Source organism: Callorhinchus milii, unplaced genomic scaffold (genome assembly GCF_018977255.1).
Source record: "Callorhinchus milii isolate IMCB2004 unplaced genomic scaffold, IMCB_Cmil_1.0 Scaffold17, whole genome shotgun sequence".
NCBI lineage: Eukaryota > Metazoa > Chordata > Chondrichthyes > Chimaeriformes > Callorhinchidae > Callorhinchus > Callorhinchus milii.
The window spans coordinates 11,691,904-11,716,277 of NW_024704758.1; the positions used below are offsets into that span (position 1 = coordinate 11,691,904).

Here is a 24,374-nt window from a genome sequence, read left to right on the forward strand (position 1 = left end):
CCTTTCCCCTCCTCTTTAACCTTCCTAAATCCCACCTTGAGACTTATCTCGTTGACTATGGTCATATACTTATGAACATCATTTATTTGCAAACGAAAAGACAAAGCTACCATAAGAACCTAAGGTGCAGGACTACTGATCCTTATAAGTGCTCTGAGTCGCTGCCCCACGCAAAGAGTGTTATGTAAATGCAAGTTGTTTTGTTATAAAGATGCTCATCACACGACTGACCTCGAACACTATGATGAAAGCTAAACGTGCAGCTAGGACATGCCAGAATTGCAACGTGAACTCGTATCTGTTCGGATCCCAAGGAGGCGCTCTGTAGTCTCTGTATCTAAAAGTTTAAAGGCGAAAGAGAATTAGCAGTTATACGGTTACCACATTACGGTACAACTCGCAAAAGTCTTATCTGTCTCTTGTTAGCTATTGACTTTAGGTGCTATTTTTTGTTTTGTGTCGTATATACGAAAAGTAGTATGTCATTCAGCCCTTTGAGCTCTTTTCACCTTTGTATCAGTTCAGGGCAGCTCTTTGTTATTCCAATATTATTGCCCCACTTTAATCAAAATCCCTTACTTTCCAAATACAGTTCTTTCATGGAGTCACATAATGTATGGTTCAGATTTCATTTGAGGACAGGTTGCCAGGAAGGGTGATGAGGCCAGGACACTGGAAAAAGATGAGAAGCTATGTGTTCTGCAAAAGATGAGATTGTATGGGCTGAAGGGCCTTCTTCATCTGCAATGTGATGTTATGGGGGGAGTGACATGCGGGTGTGTGTGGGTGTGTGTGCATATATATATATATATATTTAGCTAAATAAATGTATATGTGATAGTTTCATTGGCAGAATCCTACTCACCTGCAGTAACCTGTACCTTGTGTTCCAAACTCGCTCACGTTGAAAAAAGACAAACTCCCATTTACATAGCCCTTCAAGCACCTGAAAGAAATCATTAAGACACCTTATCTGCATAAAGCAAAATAATAACTGCTCCCCATATTTGCTTCCATTTGCTGCTGGTTTGCAGGTTTTAAATTAGAAAGGATTTACTCAGTTCCCAAGTCATCTCAATTACCTGAGAAGATTGAGAAGGCAGGATTGGAGGACAAATCCTTTTAAAATGTTAGCACTCAAAGCGCTTTACTTAATCCTTCATTTCAATCAACACGTTTCCTTAGCAGGTGATCTCTAAAATGTAGGCTTTTTCCTTTGAACCCAGGTGTCTGCTCGCTCCATTAGCTCTCATTTGGCAGATGTGGTGTACACTGAGCTTGAACACACAGGTACAAATAAGACCATCTTAATCCTTAAAGCATCAGTTATGTGCTAAAACATTTCTGTCTGTCTATTTCAGGGCCAAGTGAATAAACCATTACTCTTGTCACAAGAAGGACGAGAGTCCTGAAGAGAAAACAGGATCCACAAAACTATTTCCTTTTTTTTGGCAAACATTTAAGCACCTGTAGTGAGCAGAGCAGAACATATTTTCCCCACTGTATACTCCGAATGTCACAATCCAAACACTTTCAAACCAGATATGGCATAGATGCAGAGTTCAGCTCTCTTGCTTTATCACAAAAATATACCATGATTCCACAATCTTCTCTCTCCCGCCATCCAATTTTCCACATCATTAACCCCTTTTTATGCTGTCGGAAGGACTGCTATTTTAATTCTATTGATCCGATATTGCATTTCAATTTTGTTAGCAAATTGTTTCTCGATACCAACCAGAAAAGGGTTACATCGATGACCAGGTTTTAGAAAACACTTTACAGCCACGTGAAGTCGGTTAATGCTTTAAAACCGATTCAGAATTTCACGCAATAATAATTGCATGATTTAAGCAACAAAAAAATACGGTTTAAATTAAACATTATGGACAAGACAATAGGCAGGAAAAGAAGTCTACACAGAGGATGGTTGGAACATAGAATTCTCCACCACAAGCCATAGCTGAAGCAAAGTCCATTAATACTAATAAAATGGGAATTAAGATTCTGTTTGTGGAAGGGTTGCGGGAGAATCTTCCAGATTTAAATATTAAAGTGAGAAGGTGAGGGACTAATGTGGTAACACACCAGGGCGAGATGATTTGTTTAAAGAACAACCTATGCACTAATATGAACAAAATGTTAACCATCAATCTCTAATAATAATAATAATAATAATCCTTGCATTTGATATAGCGCTTTTCACGTTGGGAGGACGTCCCAAAGCGCTTCACAGAAAACACTGTAAAGTGAATTGACTGTATATTTGTGGGCGAACGCGGCAGCCAATTGCGCACAGCAATGTCCCACAAACAGTCGTAGATTGAAAATGACCACTTAAAGGGCAGTATCTTCACTTAAACAAAACTGCAGTAAAACTCGCACAAGTCTGATCTGTATAAAGGGTTTAAACGCCCAAGTCGACCATCTGCACAAGTCCTGTTCAATTTTCTATTAAATTCACTTGAATTTAAATGCACCAGTTGAATTAGTAATGAATACCAGATAAAGTGAGGAGCACCAATTTATTATTGTTTTTGGTTTTGGAGGGATTATTATTAGAATGCCACAAAGAACATTTCAATTGGAATATTTGCAAGGAAAACAAAACGAGAGAGAGAGAGACGTACTTTTCCTGGGTGTAGCCCTTGTCCGCACATGGGCCATATTTGAACGCATAGACAAAGCGAGGGATGTAGTCAGAAGTAATGGCAATCACGAATGCATTCGTGATGACAGCCAACACCCCGATTCCTTCCAGGATTCCATACCAGATTCCTAGCAAAGAAAAGCAAAGGGACACTTAAGAACATAAAGACAGGAGTCCATGCACCATGCAGCCCACCAAGCCTGGCCTGTTCTGCCACCTTACTAGATGACGACAGACGTTGCCCTCTTCTTTCTATTCCCTAATTTTTTGTTTTATTTGGGAAATGGGGTGGTGGGGGTGGGGGGGGGGTTGGACAGGACACCAGTAGAAACTCCCTTCTCCTTTCGAGCACTGCTTTATTATAATAATAATTATTATTTTAGGATTTTAGGACAGTTTTGGAACTAAATTATAGACTTGAATGCAATTGAAGAGAATAAAAGAGAAAACTGCAAAATAGGTTTCGAGTTACCTCAAGGTTATTAGGATTTTTCTTATGTTCCCTCTGTTGTGGCAGAAACATCACTCTAAATCTGTAACCTTCAGGTGTCTAAATCAGCTACTTTATGATGTAGAAAATCTATTTCTCTGCCTCGACCCTTGATTCCAGGACAACTGATGTCCTGACAGACTATCGGTCTGACATCAAGTCCTGGATGAGAGTCAACTTTCTACAGCTGAATGTCAGCAAGACTGAGGCCATCATGATTGGCTCGCGCCAGCGTCTCCGCACCTCAGGCACTGGCAGCATTAGCATCCACTGTTGCACACTCCACCTCACCAAACCAGTCAGGAACCCGGGCGTTTTGTTCGACCCTCAACTGTCCTTTCTCCCCCATATCCGTGCCCGACTCCACCACTGCCTCACCCCTCAGGCCACCAAAACCCTCATACGCGCATTTGTCACCTCAAGGCTCGACTATGGAAACTCCTTACATCTATTCGAAAAGAGAAGATAGTTTTTCCCCATAATAAATTGATCAGCTGCTTCATGCCTGTCACATTTACCTTGTTTATTACACTTTACCAAAAACTTTGTGATTTGACTTTACATAACACTGAACCAAAACGTAAGAATTATTATCAATAAAAATAAAAGGCAAAAGACTGGCAGATGCTGGAAATTTGCAATAAAAAACAGAAGTCGCTGGGAACACTCAGCAGGTCAGGCAGCATCTATGGAGAGAGGAAAGTGAGTTAACGTTTCAGGTCAACGACCTTCTGTCAGAAGATCACTCTAAGTGCCGAGAATTATTATCCGAGACATTCGAGTATCAGTCTCCAAGTCTATTAGCTCCAAAGTTCTGACGTGGGACTGGAACCTACAAGTTTCTGACCCAGAGGCAAGAGCTAAACCAAGTTGGCACCTACTTTAAAATCACTGCTCACAGTCTAACCGTCCAATTGCCTTGAGTGTATTTGCTATAACCCTCTGTTTCTGCCACTGATTTTCCAGAGCAAGTCTTATTGCTCCATCCAATGGTTATGTGCAGAAACTGCAGACACAGCTGGATCAGTGAAATATGCATTCGAGAAACATTACCATATTTCTGGAATCTATAAACATTTTAGTCGATCAGGGCTCCGTTCCTCCCTTCATCACATGCTCCTGCCTAGCTCTGACAGAAGGAGTTCACATTCTTTCCTCATGTTCCTTGTGCTCTGGGGACAGAAGAAAAAAATGCTTGCAGCTTCTTGTGTCTAACTTTATGGGTAGGGCTGGGTAGCGGAGCTGATGTTCTGTTGAGAAAGATCCCTGTAGGAATGAAAGGGGCTCTGCAGGACTTTCCTTGAGGAGCAAGTCTGAGAATGTCTGTGGCTTGTTCTGATTGAGTTAGAAGTAAATTCCCTATAAAAGGCAGTTCCTTCCCTTTAAAAAAGTTGTCATTCATGTCCAATTTTATTTGAGGGATTGTTGGTCGGGAAACCGGGAAGACTCGACTGCCTTTCTTACCTATATCGGTTGCTCTGGCAGGCAATGGTCGTCTCCACTGTGTGACAAACTTGTAAGCGTCCAGCCTGATCTCAATGATATTATTCAGGAGAGCAAGAAGAGGAGCCAGTGGAAAAGCAGCAACAAATATAGTTGTGAAGCCAAACTGTAAAACTAGATGAGAGAGAGGGAGAGAGAGAGAGAGAGAAGCACGATTACTAGTGCGTAAGAGCAACATTACTTAATACATCGATTATTCCATCCAATATGTCAAAAATCCTACATGCAAATAGTTTACTTCACGAGCATTACTAACAGCGCCTTTTAACATTTTACCTCTTTTATCTGCATATTAATATACAGTCAATCCACTTTAATTCTGTGAAGCGGTTTCAGACATTTAGAAGACGTGATAAGGTACTCTATCAAATGCAAGGATGATTATTATTATATCCTCATTCAGCAGGGTAAACTAATTAAATACCGACACTGCGCACAAAATAGCATTCACGCTCTCCTCTATACTGAACCGTCTCCTGCCTTTACCCATTTCTAAGTATTCATCCATGAGGCCGTGGATATTCATGGGCTGCAGATTCCAATCCTTTTCCCACTGAGGTAGAAAGACTTTATTCTGCACGCTGTGTCCACTCTTCTTCAGCTTTCTTCGTGACCACCAATTTTGTAACAGCCTGGAGAGGTAGCACCGACATAGAGGTTATTACAACAGCTGAAATGTTAATGGTGACTATAGAAATTCACAGACCCACGTTGGGTAACGAAAGACGTTCCAAGCTCAGAATGTGACCACAAATGTGCATCCCCTATTATTCCTTATTTGATGACATGTAACCCTGCAGTAGCTTTGCATCTCACTATGCAAATATTTTGCAAATATGAAGAGATTCACGTTAAAAAAAAAAAGGAAACTTTTCAGGGTTTTTTGTTTTTCAGAATTTCCACAAAAGTTAGCAGATGATACAGGATTTATATCGAGGCATTTACTGCAAGGTTCTTCCTGTCCTGGCAAACAATAGGGTCACAAGCTGATACTCTCTCGTACTTGTTGCCACGGATCATTAATCTTTTTAGGTTTCTCTTTTCCGATATTCTATTCTTCAAGGTGAGTGAGGTTATTACTGATGAAAAGAACAGACTTCCACTCGGTCTCCAGTGCCAAGTCAAGAGATTTCAAAGGGTCTGGGACTGGGACTGTACAGCTCAGACCCAACACAGATCAGACCTTTAACGTAAGATAAACCTTTTTTTTTGGGGGGGAGGGGGAGGTGTGGTTGGCTGAAGGTCTAACACATCACGGTGCTTAAGCATATTCAAACCAGACAGGGTTCCACATATGTACACCACCTACATGTAGAAATTCCCTGCATTTGGAATGGAATGCACACTGTCCTTTTCTTTCTCTGGAAGAACCCACCCTGTATTATCTAATTGAGAAAGTATTAGGTGCAGCTTGCTAAGAGCTAAGGCTTGAGGGACTCCAGAGTGTGAGTCGGGGTACAGCTGGAATGAGAAGGATAAAGCCTTTAAACAAAGCGTTTGCCAGGTGTTCTGGTGAGTGCAAGAACCACAGAAAGTTACCCAGAGTTTGAGATTTTGGACCAAATAATTTGGTTTAAGGAAACGGACGAGAACGAAGCTTACGGGTAGCCGAGTTCCATAAAATTGTTCCACATTTGCTTGAGGACCATGATGATGCCCATCTGCATACAGAGGTCAATCAAACAGCCACTCGGGTGACACTGTATTAAATGACAAATCGCATGTTATGACGACTAAACATGGTGTTGCAATTCATGCACATTTTTGTTTAAAGCAGTTTCCAGTGAAAGCCTACAAGGTGATCATCACGCTACTCGCTTCATTCAAGCCTGAGCTATAGGTTTTATCAATTAAAAAAAAAGTCCTGGAATCTCAGTATAATTTTCTTTCCTTCCAAACTCTCTAAAACCTGCCCGAGCCTTAGGTTTGAGTAAATACATTCCAGGAAGAGGAAGAACTTTGATTTAAAATTTACCCAACTAAAATGGGAATTGTTGCGATTATTAATGTTACATTTTGCACCGTTAAGATCTAGCGCATTGAAAGGGGTATCAAAGGCAAGCATAGATTGGTATTCTCTTGATAGAATGCAGTAGCTGCGTTTTGGTAAGAAACCATTAGCACCAGGACATGCAATGAGATCAGAATTACCTCTTCGAGCCTCCATTTGTGGAACAGTTTTGTGTAGGCACCCGGTCGACCTGCAAACCTGAGCAGCACACAAGCGGATTGAGTTAAGACCCACAAAGTTGTGCGGGAGTTTAAAACTAAAAGTTAAGGTGAAAGGGATCACATTTTTTTTTAGATAAAAGAGACTTACTCACCTGCCAAGGAAGAAGGCAATGTAAAAAATAGAACTGTTGAGGTTTACAAACTGGAAGAGAAACATCTTCAGAGCAAAGCTGTTCTCCCATTCAGACTCAGTCCGTGGATGCTCTGTAATAAGAGATAATCTTGAGCTGAGTAATAAAAGACAGATACGTTTGTCTCCAACAATCATGTGTAAAGTGTCTGTGGTTTGCATGATCTCCTGGGATTTCTCTCTCTCTCTCTCTCTCTCTGAGGAGTCAATACTCTGTCTTGAGTGGAGACATCGGCCTTTGGACTTGTTGTGGATACTAGTTGTTGTGTTATCCTTAGGTTCACCAGCCACACCATTGAGCGGAGATACTGGAGTCTGTCATGGTGATCTTATATTATAATATACACACCCCGCCTCTCTACCGCTCCTGATCCCAACCACCAGCTTGGCTGTCCAGCACCTTGGGACATCCTCGTGACGTGGAAGGCGGTATACAGATATAATTTGTTGTTGATCACTAACAGCATTCCTCAATCAAAAAATCTGAGTTGGGGCACTTCTTCCAATGAACAATTAAGGAATCTTGGTTAGAAATTACTATGGATCAGAAACCACCAGCCACAGTGTCATGTTTCCCAATAAATCCACAACGTGGAAAGGTTTCAGAAATTCCCAACCGATGAACTCGTATCACAGAAAAGTGTGTGATTCTGTTACAAGAAGCCGACAAGTATAAGTCGGATGATTTGCTTCACTGATATACAGATCAGCACTATTAGCCCCATTTACTTACCCCAGTTTGTAAGCAGGTAAGCAACTTTCTCGTAAACCTTCAATGGTAGAAAAGAATAAGTGTCAGAAGGTAGCAGCTGAATCAAAAGCGATTTAACCAACAATGTACAGCTGATGTGTGAACATCAATTTCTCCCACAGAATATACAATCATTTCATTTTGCAATATACTCTGTGAAGCGCTTTGGGACGTCCTCCCGACGTGAAAAGCGCTATATCAAATGCAAGGATTATTATTATTATTATCAATCTCTCACTCCATTTGCTCAAACTTGTGGTGCAGTTTCTTTTTGTGAATTTCATGGTCTAATGCTGGATTCTTTCCACAAACTTACAACAGTGCAGCCTCCTTCTTAATAACTCTTCTCCAAAATTCTATTAAATTACCTGAGCCGCCACTCCACCCGCTGTGAAATTGTGCCTCAGCCCCAAGGCCTGGTAATAATTATCTGTAGTACTGTAGACCGATTCCCCCCCCCCCACATAGTGCTCTCTCTCCATCCCTCGCTCTCCCTGCAAGTGCATCAAATAGCTCTCTTATAGCAAGTCAGTTAGAAGATATACAAACCAGCCAACTGGAAAAATTTGCCAATGTTAAGGGTAACAGACCGTCTCAAGCCCAGAAGGGGGAAGGTTAATGGACGGTTTAGAATTGACTAATAATAATAAATAATAATAATAATCCTTGCATTTGATATAGCACTTTTCACGTCGGGAGGACGTCCCAAAGCGCTTCACAGAATATACTGTAAAGTGAATTGACTGTATATTTGTGGGCGAACGCGGCAGCCAATTGCGCACAGCAGCATCCCCCAAACAGTCGTAGATTGAAAATGACCAATTTATTATTGTTTTTGTTTTTTGGAGGGATTATTATTAGGCGTGTGGAGTAAGGAAACTTGCCCAAGGTTTCGCCCTGACCTGCCTGGAATTGAACTCAGGTCTCTCATTTGCAAAGCGAGTGCTCTAACCACTGAGCTACAGGACTCCACTAGGGCTTTGGATAAAATAAGTTTCCAATTGATACGAACTGCATGTAGGGTAAGGCAAGGTGAAGCTGGGCAAGGCAGTGACTTACCACATTCAGAGACATGATGATGATGAAGTTGAGACAGACTCCAGTTCCTGCGGTAGCAAACTGCAAATTTTTCTTTATAAACTCCCACTGGAAAGAAGCGAAGAACTCCATGGTTACGAGACGATACACCACCACACCAAAGACCGCCGACAGCACCAGCGAGATCTACAGGGAAGAGAGGAAGGAAAAACCGTGGCTGCACAAATCCCACACAGAAACAGTTTACAATGGGAACAATAGCAACTTTCCTTTCGCCCACAAAATACAGTCAATTTACTTTACAGTATAATCTGTGAAGCTCTTTGAGGCGTCTTGAAGACGTGATGAGGTGCTATATCAAATGCAAGCATTATTATTATTTATATAGCACCTTTCATGTAGGGAGGACATCCCAAGTCAATGAGGTGTTTGCACCCGAGCTGCGAGATGGCAAGCTCGAATGCAAACACTTCAACATCCCTCCTCTACCCCCCACCCCTCAGGGCAAATGGAGGGTCGGGGGTAGAGGAGGGAAGATGACCAAAGACAAGGTCGAAAGGAAGGTCTGAACCCATCAACAGCGCATGCTTTCCTTGCACTTCAGACGTAAATTTAAACAATTTAACAAACGCTAACTCTATCCCGCTATATAAAAACTTCTTTCTAAATTAGAAATGTACTGAATGTTGCGGAGCCAATTTGTGCCAGTTAAGTCCTGCAGGCAACAGTGAGCTAATTGTTCTGAGTTTGCAGTAAATTTGGATGAGAAGGGAATAGAAACCCAAACCAAAAAACTCTTACGTCCGTCTATCATGGGTGAAAGGTAAATCCCAACGACCATCAATCATTGTAAATCTGCTCTGGGTTCATTCTATTCATTCTGTCAGGGAGTTTGCCGTTGGTTTGGGCACTGCAGTGTTATGAATGTCCACAATGTGACAATTTCACTGTAAATTCACAGAAACTAACTCACAATCGATGACGAGGAAATAGTTCAACCAATACATGTCAACTGCAGTTAGCTTTTTTTTCCAGGATATAACTTGACAGAGCTAGTCCTTCTGAGCCATGCATGTGTGTACATTTAAGTCGCTTTCAATTTGTCAGGCCCAATTGAACTTACTGAAGTGTATTACTTCTCATCCATATCCTCGACTTGAAATAATGTATTGATAAGATAATTGCAAGAGTTGTGCACTTTGGCAGGGCCTGCTTGCAATTCTGGGGATATCCAAATTGCATTCCCTTTCTATCCTCCATCTCGAATAGAACGGGGTTCAAATTGTCTCGCTCGACCATTCACAATGAAGAGGAGCAGAATCCGAAGTACCAGAGACAATAATTCAGGATGAAGGGGAGCCTGCAAGAGTGTGCAACTGGGATCAAAATACCAGAGGCAACAAGGAAAGAGCTGTGTGACGCCCTGACTCACAAACACACTGACTCGAACACGTTGGCATTTCCAAAAGGCTGACTTGGAATTTTTCAATCAAGCCAGAGAAATTCTGTACTCTCTGGGACAGCTCCTTGCAGTCCACAATAACAATAATAATCCTTGCATTTGATATAGAGCCTTACCATGTCTTTGAGATGTTTCAAAGAGCTTCACAGAATATACTGTAAAGTGTAGTGACCGTATATTTTGTGGGCGAAACGCGGCAGCCAATTCGCACAGCAGTGTCCCACAAAGAGTCGGGATTGAGTACATAAAAGTACATTGAGTACACAAGCACATAAACTGCATTGATGGCTTTTGGGAGAGGCGTGAGCAGTAGAACGCTGACAGACACACAAACGGCCAATGTTTTCAAGAAGTCAGGGGAGAGGCTGTTAACTTGCTACTGCCTGGTTTCAGTGTCCTCTCGATGTAGCGACAGCCCCCTCTAGAGGCAACGGTGCCACCAGATTAGTGCTGCAATTGCTGAAGTTATCATTGCCAGCAATGCTGCTATTTTCTTCTAAAACAATATTTTAAATGCGATAATCCATAGGCGGGATTCAGCAAGAAGACATGAGCGAACTAAGCAAGTCAGAAAGTAAGTGAAGCTTGTCTCCCAAATAGGTCCAATAGTCTGTGCCATTCATTGCCTTGGTCCGTTGAACATTAATTACCCCCATACATCTCGCAGATAATGGCTTAAAAGCATTTGGGCATTTTTTTTAATGTATTGATATGTAGTTAGTCTGAAATGGCAAGATAATGAGAGTGCAGGGAATCTGTGCCCAGAAATAGCTGTAAGGAGTAGGTGGACACAAATTTTCAGTAAAAAAGACACAGAAAACGATTCAAGCATCCGTTCAGGGAGAAAGTAAGTAGCAGTAAGACCATACCAGACCTTACCATGAAGAATATTCCTGAGACAGACACAAGGAGCCTGCTGAGTTTATCGACAAATGGCTGGAATGGTTCAGGCTTTCCCGTGATGGGATTCACACGTTCCTTCTTGGAATATTTTGCTTCAAACTGAGGGCGAAGTTCCTCCTGTCAACAGACAATGTAAACCCACAATGTAAACCCACAATGTAATTTGGAAATTTTCACCTCAAACACCCAATCACCAGACACGTCACATTTGTGCACTGGTAATGCGCACCTTTCATTATCTGCTAGATAATAAGCCTTCCATTTGATATAGCACCTAATCACATCTTCGAGATGTCGCAAAGTGCTTCACAGAATACACTGTTAAAGTGTGTTGACTGTGTATTACTTGGGCAAAACATGACAGTCTGTTGTGCGCAGCAATGTCCCACAAACAGCCACGGGTGTGAGTCATCAATTTTATTTCGGGGATTGTTGGGCAGGACACTGGGAGAAACTCCTTTCTCTTTCCGAATAGTGGCATGGGATCTTTAATGTCCATCTGCATACGCAGCTGGGATCTCGTTTTAATGTCTTAGTAGATGAGATGGACTTCTTACCCACCCAGTAACAGCCTGATTTCTCAGGCTACCGGTGGGACTAATTTAGAAAGTTCACCACTATACCCATCACATCAGCTGTTTGAGGATTGAAGAGATTGGCTGGATTAGAAAAGTACTGCAGACACATTAAAACAAACCCAAAGTAGCTTGCGCTTCTTAATACAATACATAGACTGAATGACCTCTCCTCTGCTGGAACAGTCTATCGTGTCTGTCCTTTGCTTGTATTATAAAAAGTTTGTTATAAATAAAGGTTCCTTTCAATCACTAAATAATCCCTGCGGATGTGAACAGTCAAAGAAAAAAAACCCACAAGGAGCTTATTGGATTCAAGGTGCCTCATAATTTGGAGTACAAGGATGCCTTTCTGTGCAACACAATGTTCTCTCATTAAATTCTGCGAACTTAACCTCTTCCTCTTCCCAGTCAATCAGGTCCCAGTCATACGTTAAGACTGCTCGACGCCTCTTCCAGAACTCCAGAAACACAGTTGCTGTAGAGACACGAAACAAGCCTGCTTTAAAATCAAGACAAAATGACACGGAGAGAACATTTTATCCACAGTAGGAGCTGTGCTGGCACAGGGAACCCAGTTCACAGAGCACCTGTTCCTGTGGAGCTCTTGTACGACACACTGGCTTAAGCACATGGTAACCTGCAACTGCAATTTCTCAAAATTGTTTCTGATCTCAGTGGGTTGGATATGATGGAAGCGCCAAGAGAACATTAGAGAGTAATTCATGGTCACAATGGCACACAAACACACTCCTGCACTTCCCAATAACTGACTCTAGGGCACAATCAGCACAGCTCAAGAGTCAACTGCCCGCCTGCTCCCAACAACAACAACTTACACTTGTACAGTGCCCTTCATGTTGGGAAGACATCCCAGGGCGCTGGACAGTCAGGGGTTTTTGGACCCGAGCTGGGAGTTGGGGTCAGGAGGGGTGGGATTGGGAGGATGGCCGAAGGCACGGTCGAAGGGGAAGGTCTTTAGACGGGATTGTACAACCTCAACTCAGGTGTCCATCATGTGCTATCAAGCTCGTTGAGACATTCCACGTCAACTGTATTATAATGCCTTCTCTGTCTAGCAAAGCATAGTGTTCATGTTCAGAACGCATACATCAGGTGACTGAAGAGTAAAGCTTCAAATCACTTACGTAGAAATCAATTTCTCTAAAATCTGTGTTTTTGTTTGAATTCACTAGCTGTTTAATAATAATAATCCTTGCATTTGATATAGCGCTTTTCACATTTTTGAGGCGTCTCAAAGCGCTTCACAGAATATACTGTAAAATGAATTGAGTGTATATTTTGTGGATGAAAAGCAGCAGCCAATTGCGCACAGCAGTGTCCCACAAACAGTCGTGGATTGAGTGACCAGATTATTATTGGGTTTTTTTCTTGAAGGATTATTATCAGGCGTGTAGAGTAAAGGACTTTGCCCAAGGTATCGCCTGGCCAGGAATCAAACCCAGGTCTCTCGCTTGCAAGTGCTCTAACCACTGAGCTACAGGACTTCACTGCTACAGCTACAGGAGTCCTGTTTCCTGGAGTTCTGTAATGAATTCTATTAGAATTATTGTAATTTCAAAAAAAATATTGGATGAGCTGTCAGCTGAAAATGAAGTAACAGATCGACCAAATGGTAGTGTGATAATAATAACAATAATGTATGCTCACAGAAGGTGGGGGAGGCAGCACAGCTGATTTGGGCTCAGTCAAAGCAGGAACCAGAGAGATGGAAGCAATTCTGCACTAACCCCAATACAACGGGAACTTGAGATCTTGAATTTCAGAAGACTTTCAAATCTGCCTTTTTTTCATCAAAAAAAACTTCAAAATGAAATAAATCCGTTAAAAAAAGAATCTTTTAGATGTTTGACTTACACGAGCGATATTCTTGTTAATCACAAGAAGCCTTTAAGGGTTTTAAATAAGTCACATAAAATCTACTCGAACTTTTTGTTTTGTAAAAGAAAAAGCAAAGACTGGCATTCCTTTTTGAATTCAGACTAGCCTACTCTAAACAACAAGAATTTAATAAAGATTAAACCAATGCTAGGTAAGAGGGATTTAAAAATAACTCAATAAGTCGTCTTCATAAAAGGAGTTTTGCTCGAACAGCAAGATCAACATTGATACGAATTCCAATTGAACGGAAATCTACAGCTCTCCCTTCCACTCCCACTATCTTGACGTACAGATAAATAGTTTCCTCTACAAAGGCCAACCCAGATACATCATGGACGTAGGATTAAAATGCAACACACCCAAAATAGACACGACCTAATTCAGTCACATTATCTGAACAGAGGACTGGACTACAGCAACACACCATTCATAATAGTTCCAGCATCACAATAATACGGAGTTGGGGGGGTGGGGGGGGGGGTCAGGTAGGGAAGAAAGCACTTTCCTTTGATACATGTCACACACAGTGGCATTGTGTCACACTGACAACGAAAGTTTCTTAGGACTCTTACAATGCAGGTTTGCCAAGAGAGGGCAAGTTTGCCTCTGCTGACAACCCCGGGATGAAAAGTTACTGAATTATCCCAGATGCTTTTCGGAGTCCAATCTCCCGTTGAGGTTGCAGAGGGTTGAGTCAGTCTCCAGAAATGGAAAGGGTTTTGGGGTCAAAGGATAGACAGAGTTAGCGCAGTCAAAAGCCGTGAAAGGTCATTGTGGCAATTACACATTGTACAGTCAAAAAAGATGTTGTTAATTCTAACTCACGTGAAATGCTTCAGGCAACTGAACTCACCTTAGGGTGTGGTCAATGAGTCAGTGCAGTCAGTGTAAAGAAACACAATATGTAGTCAGGTCTGACGCCCATGATAAAAGAGAATATCATTTCCTTCAGAGATTGGAACAAAGATTATGGATCTTGGTATATTGTAATGAACACTGTGGAATGAGATGCTTTTGCTACGATCCAATCACAAGGTTCTGATGGTATCTTGAGACCACAGCTCAAAGGATTTATGAATAAGAAATCAATCTATTGAATTCAATTTCAATCTCTCCATTACTGCCCGTTATCTTACAGAAAGTACAACACCAACGATTTTAAACTGAGAATGAGAGCACGTACCACTATGGTTGTGCAGCTGTCGATGGATGAAAGTGACCAAGAGAAGATATGCAGATAAAGCAAGAGAGCTTTGAATGGCACAGGGAAGTAATCCCAGTGCAATCCATTGATATATACATGGGCACCATCTCACCACTCGAGCCTCCTCCACACGTGATGGGAGTGAGCCCCAAATATACACACCGTCTGCACCCTGTTTCCATGCTTTCTAATAGATTGCTGCGATTCGCTTCCAAACATATGCTTATATACACAGCACTAGATTGAGTGCAAGGGGTTTGGCAACTGGAGACAGAATGGATTTAGGGAAATGCAACGATATTGGCTCTGGCTAGATTTGGTGATGTAGGGAATAATGGCTAGCAGTGGGTTAACTGCAGAGTACAGGATCAACAGTAAGGACCAAATTAATAAAACATTAGAATATTCAAACAATAAGTGTGGAACGCAAGAGTATTCTAAATGGATTTTTTTTAAAAAAATCACATAAGTCTTATGATCAAGTGCTCCAGGATGCTACACTGCGTGTAGGGCCCTATATAAATGCAAGTTGTTGTTGTTGATCTTTATTTGAACTGACAGCCTTAGATTAAACACTGGGGAGTAAACAATTTGAGGCATTATTGCCTTATGTGAAGGGCCGCTAATTAAATGCAAGCTGTTGTTATTGTTGAGTAGCAGAGGTTATAATGTAATGAATGAGACACCTTACTTGATGAATACTGTTCAATTCTGAAGGAAATACAGAAAAGCTTTACCGCTCTTAACTAAACATCTCACCGTTTTATTTAGCTGGCAATTGTCTATTATATCTCAAGCAACAAAGATTCCATTTAACAAATTATTTCAAAATAACTTCCATGGTTAACAGATGGTGTGAATTCAGTGAGCTGCTTCAGAAACCATTTTGTCACAAGTGCTTTACAGGAAACCGAAACTTAGCTAAATTCCTGCAGGATTGCTTGGGTTGCATAATGCACTTTTTTTTTAAGTAACCAGGGCTGGCCCACAAAATAGTGTTCTTGCTTTTCACGTTAGAAATGGAGAATGTCGAAAAGTCTTATCAATGTTAAGACGTCCTGGTCTTCTAGCTAATGATGTATTTCGACCAGACCGGCAAAGATTTTAAATGAACAACAGATTGCATGTCAGATTCTTTTGTGTGAGAAAGTCTTGCACAATAAGAGCACATGATACCCGCCCATCTACCCTCTTTTTAACATGCACATATTTTACAGCCTCTGCTTTGTAAGCCAATACCTTAAAATACATGAATAGGGCAACAGCTAAATCAGGTCAATCCAGTTCTGACACACATTGTAAGGCTTCAAGAGGCTGAACTTGCTTTTCTACTTTATGCACTGAATCCAGTCCCCTGCCACATCACACTGCTCACCTGAGCTACACGGTGCACTGCCTCTCTGACGAACGAGTAGTTTTCGCCAACCTTAAAACCACACATCCAACTCATCAAACACATCAAGGTAAGTGCTTTCTGAATCAATGTTTCTGAGTTATATTGATGGTCAACTTGATAGCGCAGTCTCACGTTTGTTAAGCGAGATGCTGTTTGCTTCTTTTCCCTGACACCTGTTCAGTAATCGTCTCCAGTACTGAATGTAGCTGCTATGTGCGATTCAAGCATAATTAACTGGAGCGCAAATAGTAGAAGACGGCACCTTCAGATTGTTATGAAAACTGCTCCTAATGCAGCAGCCACACAATGCCCATTCACTGATTTTTCTTTTCCTGAAATCCGTCAATGCCAGCAACAGAGAGCAAGCCAGAGATCATAGTCTCTCTCTCTCCCCCACCCCCCTCTCTCTCTCTTTTTCTTCTGAAGATTCTGGCAAGATAGGTGAAGCAGCAAAGGCCTGGTAGTAGGTTGCCAATATTGCTGCTGGAGTCAATGGTTACTGCGAGAAGTTCTGCAAAAACAGGCCAAGTTGACTCTCGTTGCGTTTCCACTGAAATGTTTCTATACACAAAAAAAAGCTCCCTAGTGACTCAGTGGGCAATGGCTTGGCTCCATGCGACACAAAACCATTTAGATGCCCTTCACGGCTGAAATAATCTGCTGGGGCTCCTTGATCAGTCTGTTATGTAAAGAATGCAAAATATTCCTCACAGGTTAAATATTGGTCCTAAGGTGAGCTCAGGGAGGACAGAAACCTCCCGTGGAGCAGAGCGGCAAAAGTTCACTTGATCTTGATCGGCAGGTTAAGTACTGGAGGGCTAATTGTGCAAAGAGGGATGTACCCCAGCACAAGTTGATCTTTCCAGGAGAGAGGGGAACATTTTGGGGCGAGGGAGAAAGGGAAAGAAGAAGTTGAAAGTGTGCATGACTGGAACAAGCTGCCTGATCAAGGTTTTGCCCTGCCGGGAATTGAACTCAGGTCTCTCACTTGCAAAGCTTCTTAAAGGGCTGGATAAAGTAGACACTGAGTAGCAGAATCTATAACCAGGGGTCACAGTCTTAAAATTAAGGGTCAGCCTTTTAGAACAGAATTGAGGAAACATTTCTTCACTCAGAGGGTAGTGAGTTTATGGAATTCACTACCCCAGAAGGCTGTAGATGCTCAGTCCTTGAACATTTTCAAGGATGAGACTGGTACCTTTGAAAAATAGAGGGATTAGGGGATATGGGGATAGGGCAGGTAATTAGAGTTAGGTCAGAAGATCAGCCGTGACCTTATCGAATGGCGGGGCAGGCTCGAGGGGCCGAATGGCCTACTCCTGCTCCTAATTCTTATGCTCTTATGAAACTCTGACTTACTCTGAATGGCACGTAAAAGGCAACTCTTGTGAAATAGAAATGCCAAAAGGAGAGTATTTTTTTCTCAGTGGAGTGGGCTGATGACCTGGAACCACACCCATTGCTTGTTGCAATGGGGACAAGATCTCTATTGAGTGTTGCAATCAACAAGCAGTTTGAGTTATAACTATTACTGCATACTCTGACGTCATCAGAAATATGGGTGTGTTTTGTTAGGGGGGGAAAAAAAGCATAGCTTTGTATTTATGCCCCAACAGTTTATGTTGGGTTTAAGTTTGCATTTATGTGGCAACATTTCCTGAAAAATAGCGCAGAACAATCTGGATTAAGTGCCAATTTTGGCAGAAATTTTAAACCCCTATCCTACACTACAGTGCAGAACACCAAAATCGCACAACAGGCATTATTTTATTTCTGAACTAACATTTGATATAGCTCTTTTCACAATGGGAGGATATCTCAAAGCGCTTCACAGGATACATTGGAGTCCTGTAGCTCAGTGGTTAGAGCACTCGCTTTGCAAGCGAGGGACCTGAGTTCAATTCCAGGCAGGACGAAACCTTGGGCAAGTTTCCTTACTCCACACACCTAGTAATAATCCCTCCAAAACAAAACAATAATAAATTGGTCATTTTCAATCCACGACTGTTTGTGGGACGTTGCTGTGCACAATTGGCTGCCACGTTTGCCCACAAATATACAGTCAATTCACTTTACAGTATATTCTGTGAAACGCTTTGGGACGTCTAGAAGACGTGAAAAGCGCAATATCAAATGCAAGGATTGTTATTATTATTATTACATTGTAAAGTGCAGCGACTGTGTATTTGGAGGACGAACGCTGCAGCCAGTTTGCGCACAGCAATGTCCCGCACGTAGCCTCTAACCTACACAATGCAGGGAGGAAGGAACAAATCAGCCACTTCTCTCCCCAGCCCCGATACTGGAAGGAACACGGATTCACCTCCTGTAGGAGAAACAAGCGATTGAAAGTGCAGTACAAAAGCACAACTCAAGAAACATAACCCGTGTGCACAAAGCAACCTATTTAGTCACAAGCCCAATAGTTTTGTCATTCAAAGTTCCTCTTTTAATGTTAACAATCCTAATTTATATTAAGGGAGTTAAAGTCTAGCCACTATCTGTGGACACTTTAGTGTTAAGCAACCAGTGATACTGGAGTCACTTTCATAGTAGATTAAAATGTCCTTTATATTAATTATATTCTTTATCAAATACTATGGCACACACTGAAGCACAGAACAGGGAGACGATTTTCTTTGAATCCAACAACTGAAGTGATTGTGGCCGTATCTTTCAAAGGTTTTGAAAAGTGCTTGTTCACGAACAAACGATAGTCTCTCAATGTATCACCTTAAAGAAAAAGTGGGTGAGGCAACACTTAGGTGAAGCCAGTCATTCAATCGAGTTTATTTTCTGACCTTATAATGGAATTCTAACAAGGATTCTATCAACAGAGGGCGAGTCATTCGGGTAGTTTTCAAAAGTTGAGTTTATCCCTTGAATAGGTGGACGATCATTTATAACAGACAGTTCACACAAAGTTGGTGCAGATACAAAGAGCAAAGCAATGACATACTGAATTAAATGAAGCCAAATAATGACTGAATCTGATCTGGTAATTTAATACTGATCAGGGTAGGTCACTCCTGCTGTTTCGACAATGACCCAACTGTGCATTGTCTGTGAGTTATTCTGACACAAAATGACAAAATTGGTCATAAGTAAAGCAATCTTTTGACTGACAGTACTTTTCAAACCTTTTCTTCCCCACTGTTAATCTAATTCCCCTCTTATTTATCTCTGTTCACCTCTATCTGGCAAAGTAATAAACCATTCAATTAAATAACAGCATGCTGAAGACATGGTTTAGTTTAGTATTGCATATGACTTGCTATGTTTACTTAGCCTAATGTGTATCATGCTACAATTATTTTATTTTAAAAAGGAATATTGAGGTGTGCTTTTTAGTTGTACTTAATGAGTAATCTTTTGCAGGATTGTAGCCTGAAGAAACAAAACAATGGCATCCTTTCGGATAGCTTTAATAGCCACATTTCTGATGTCCTACATGTGGGTTGTTGCTGAAACCCAAATTGCATCAACTTCATCAGATTTCAGCTTAACACCACTTCTACTTAGTAGTGCTGATGGCTCGACAACTGATGCAACTGAAGCTCCTGGGACAGAGAACACGAGTGATGGCTCTTCACTTATTACTGAAACAACTTGGACCGACACTCTTCCCACTGACAGCATGAACAGCTCACCTGCACCAACGCCCCTGTTATCCCAAACAATAAGTGACTCGAATGTGGCAGATATAGACAGCACCTCCCCATTGCCTACATCAGCAAACAATGGCAGCTTTATCACTGTAACATTTGGTGATAACAGCACCATTACAGTGACCACAATCTGGGCTGATTCCAACAGCACGGGATACAACGCAACAAATCAGACCAGTCCTGGACCAATATTAAGCACCATTTCGGCTATTCCTACTAGGAACACCACTAACGGAACTTCAACCATGCAGCCCAACACAACAGAGAATAATATCAGCACTTCAGTAAGTCCAACAGCTGTGTTCACCACCAGTAGTTCCTACAACGGTACAACTATTAACACCACGTCTTTGAATGAAAAAGGTAAGGTTCTTGAAAGAAATGTCATAAGACACCGACAGTTTATTACGTGCACGTTAATTACAAATTAAGATACAGATTAAACTAATTTCACCTTGATAAACTAAAGAATTAAAAATATCATTAATTCCAGACTACGTGTCCTTTCAAGATATTTTGAATTATTATAAGTATTTTTCTTGTCATTTCTCTGTGCTTTTGTCAGTGGGGCTATTCTGAATCACACTCTAGTGCCCACACTGGTTTTTAATGGTCACTTCATTTTCGAAACGTTTCAGGTCCACATCAGGTCAACAACAAAACAAATGGAGGCGTTATGTTTGGCATCATCCTCGGCTCCACTTTGGCAATTCTCTCAGCCATGCTCCTGGTTTACGTCTTGTGCAAACGCAAGAAGTCAGACCACTTTAGTCATCGTAGAATGTACGATAACCTTCCTAGCGATCCAGGTAAGGAATTAATGAAAGCCCCACTCTCCATACTACACTAATCTTTGAAGTACAGTAGCTCTAATTCCTTACTGAATACTTGGCAGAAAACAAATCCAATTCACAAAAGACCAAATACATCCCGCTGATAATGTGCAGCAGATCAGGCGGGGGATATATGAAGCAGGCCAAGGTTTGCTGAAATATTTCACGGACTGCTGTACATTTTAATGAGTTTCCAAAGGCGGACTATTCTGCTCGCAAAGTACATTGATCTCTGGAGTCATTCTTCAAAGTAATTTCTGCTCAGTGACCTTTACAGTAAAAGCCTCAATCTCTCTTTATTTTTTAATTAACACTTATACCGAGAGATGCAACAAATAAATGAATTCCGAAGAACGTTTAACAAACTTGTACACCTTAGACTGGAACAGAATTGATGCTGCAATTCTGCCGCTAACCATGTACCCAATTAAAAATATTTGACCTTAAATTCCCCGGAATTTAAAATAGAAAATCCTATAGTTTTGCTGCTGTCCCCTAGGGTTGGCATTATGTGTCAAAGCAGATAAAACCCCAGTTTCTCCACACAACAACAACTTATATTTGTACAGCGGCTTTCACCTTTGAGCTGAAGTCTGAACCTGTTCCTAAATCATGGATCAGAATAAATAGACCTGCTATCGAGTCTTTGACTGCACTTCTGGAGGCAGTGAGATGGCATGAACTGGAAATCCACCATCAATGGTCTCTTTAATTTACAGTACAATAAAATTAGCCTATATAATAGTACACATTTCTTGAAGTACAGTAAAAATCCTGGTTTACTGAAATCTAGGTATCTAGAGTTCGTGCCGGATTGGGCCCATAATCTAAAAAATAAAATTCCACAGGCCCACATGTAGACTCCTAACAGCCCACTCTCTTAGTGACTTACACTGCTACTCCATCTCCAATATAATTGACTCCAGTTTGAATCCTGTGAGCAGAGATAGCTTATTTGCAGTGCCATTTATCGGCACTGAAAAGAGCCAGTAACTGCTGGTACTAGCATTGTAATTACACTTAGCCGGATTTTCTCACTCGCCAGATTGGATTCCTTCCCTCATTAGTCCAGCGAGCTGGGGTTTTAGTGTATAAATGTTCAACACAACAATGCTTTGAACATTTGAGTCCAGGTGTTAATGGCCTTGTGTAACATTGATTCCATGAACATTAACTTTTGTTATATTTCCCTAAAATGAGATCAACAGTATTACACTAAAATCAGTCATGGGAATTAAGAATTTATGTCCTTCCATTATACAGCTAATCATGAAATCAATATTCTGCAACTATATAAGTGGGAACTCCAGTCATTGCATGAATGTTTTAACAGATTCAAAGACAGAACTGACTGGGTAGAAATAGCTCTGTGTTTTATGGTTCCTGGGAAAGTCCCACAAAAAGTGCAAGGACTAAATTAATTTGCGATTCAACAAGGCTCAATCGTGGCATCATCTATTTAGTGTCTGATTTAAACCTGGACTGTGAAAGCATGGATGGTGTTATGTTTGATTATATCCCTACCTATTGCAGTTCTCAGACTCATAACTCTTTTGCATCAATAATATAAGGTTCATTTCACTTACAAATTTTAGCGAGAATAGAAAATCGTAAAGCATCACAGCCATTTTCTGCATTTAAAAATTTCAGTAAACCACATGTTCAACTTTTATCCCCCTTTACCCCAGTTCTCCGCTTGGATAATACAACTGATACCATTGATTTACGCTACCAAGGGGGAGCTGCGTACTACAATCCTGCCGTCATGAACGAAGTATCACCTCATCATCCAGGACAGCTGGAGAATGTGAATGATGTGATTCAGATGGATTACATAACACCTTCGCATGGAGAAGTCGCATGAAGCAATCTCACAAACAGCATGTGATGTACCAGTTTGCTTATTGCAAGCAAATGAAGAAAACTGTACTGCGTTAGTGCCAGGAGCCAAAATTAGCAGTAACATAAACCAAAAGTCCAAAATCCTTAAAGATATCAAATAAGACTCCAAGCCCGACATCAGGAGCCTAAATGTTGGGGCTGTGCAAACAGTGACTGTGTGGAATCAACTTACCCCAGATCGCCATGAAGATGGCAAAGAAGACAGTACCTCCATTGTCAAACAAATGCGTCATCTAAAAGAAGCACAGAGAAGGACATGCTGATTACTGCATCATGAATAGGCTGTAAAATTTAAGACATAACCGCAGAACATTTTGTTTACATTATTCTTTACCAAAAGCTTTGGAGTAAAATTCGCAGTGTTTGAGCCTTTGATTGTGTTAATTAACTCAATCAATGGGTTAAGAAGCACCCTAAATTTCCCCTCTTACTTTCTAAGCTTAATATAACATTGTTATGTGTCATTAAGTTAAAGCTTTGTAAGTTCCAATTGAATTATATTGCACTTAAATGATACACTTGCATACAAGGGCAGGGAAATTAGGGTTTTGTTATTAAATTTAAATGTGGTAGAATACCGATCCTTTGCAATCAATGCTCATTTATCGTTACCACTGATAGATAATAAGCTTGCTTGTTTAGTTAACGACTAACCCACAAATTTCAATTTCACCCACGAGATGGTTGCTTTAAAAAAAGCTAGGACACAGGTCCTGCAAATAAATAACTACTGGGCATGATGTACCACTCATCATGAACTATGCATAACGTCACCTGATGGATTGCCTTTCTTGATAGGTTGGCTTCTGAAAGAAAAAGTCTCTTTAAAGAACACACTTTGGGGAGTCACTGACTAATTTTAGGCTATTGCATAAATAAATGTTTGCATTCCATCACAGATATACCCTTCAATATTTTTCACACTTCAGTACTTTATTGATAATCAAGAGCTACGTTCTATACTCTAGCAGGCTGCAATAATGTGTCAGTTCATCTGGAGTTAAACTCAAGGTATCACATTAAGGTTATATATCATTACATATAGAACATACATCTTTTTAAAGTTGTCTTTTTAAGTCGTATTTAGAACTAGAGTTCATGAGCACTAACCGCATGAGCAAAACTCTAAATTGTCCATTACTTAACAATTCTGCTTTCAATGCAATGAGGAGCAATTCATAATTGAGGCTTCTTGCTCCATGTCCCTCTATGCACAAATCTCTTGAAACTGGTTCCTCAATTTCCTACAGCACAACACAGGGACATTGAAACAGGAGATGGCAATGATCATTAGTTCCCCTTGGAATGAGGTTCCAACAAGATCCAACTGTTCTGTTCCTCACCAAGCACTCAATTCCTCCCAGTTTACATCTCCAATGTAGGTATCAAGAACAGAGCCAAAGGTTTAATGTATGAAAACACGCTGTTCAGGCAAAATCATCAAATGCTGGCTCAGAGAATATGGTAATATGTAACTCTTTGCACCACTTCAGTTGGCACTAACAGTGGTACTGCTATCAGCACCCAATGCAAGCATCAGTAAACATTTGGCCCCACACTCATCTCCAGCATATTCACATTTTCCCACAGTAGCTGTTGGATATTCAGTGAAAACAAATCATTTATAAAGATCTGAAAAATGAAGTATTTTATTGTAGTTTATCTTTGGTGTCAGTCTCGCCAGTCGTGTGCCTCACCTCTGCCACCCGGACAGCAGACAGTTGTCTGCTTCCAG

At 41.1% G+C, this 24,374-nt stretch overlaps 2 protein-coding genes across 2 annotated transcripts in view; one reads left to right on the top strand and one right to left on the bottom strand.

Annotated features, from left to right (window-relative positions):
* The window catches only part of ano3 (anoctamin 3), a 55,354-nt gene that overhangs the window by 941 nt on the left and 30,039 nt on the right, over positions 1-24,374 (bottom strand). Inside the window, exons 14-26 of the mRNA XM_042341600.1 lie at positions 22,812-22,872; positions 12,130-12,212; positions 11,136-11,276; positions 8,816-8,980; positions 7,739-7,775; positions 6,968-7,079; positions 6,795-6,852; positions 6,246-6,343; positions 5,130-5,275; positions 4,605-4,757; positions 2,631-2,778; positions 866-946; positions 232-337 (exon numbers count right to left, since the gene is read on the bottom strand). Coding sequence (XP_042197534.1) covers positions 232-337; positions 866-946; positions 2,631-2,778; positions 4,605-4,757; positions 5,130-5,275; positions 6,246-6,343; positions 6,795-6,852; positions 6,968-7,079; positions 7,739-7,775; positions 8,816-8,980; positions 11,136-11,276; positions 12,130-12,212; positions 22,812-22,872 — 1,389 coding nt within the window. The remainder of the gene's footprint in view (positions 1-231; positions 338-865; positions 947-2,630; positions 2,779-4,604; positions 4,758-5,129; positions 5,276-6,245; positions 6,344-6,794; positions 6,853-6,967; positions 7,080-7,738; positions 7,776-8,815; positions 8,981-11,135; positions 11,277-12,129; positions 12,213-22,811; positions 22,873-24,374) is intronic.
* On the top strand, positions 16,058-23,218 carry muc15 (mucin 15, cell surface associated). The gene is made up of 4 exons (XM_007887676.2): positions 16,058-16,303; positions 19,615-20,267; positions 20,543-20,713; positions 22,426-23,218. The coding sequence occupies exons 2-4, from the start codon at positions 19,640-19,642 to the stop codon at positions 22,599-22,601; spliced, it is 975 nt and encodes a 324-aa protein (XP_007885867.2). The 5' UTR covers positions 16,058-16,303; positions 19,615-19,639; the 3' UTR covers positions 22,602-23,218.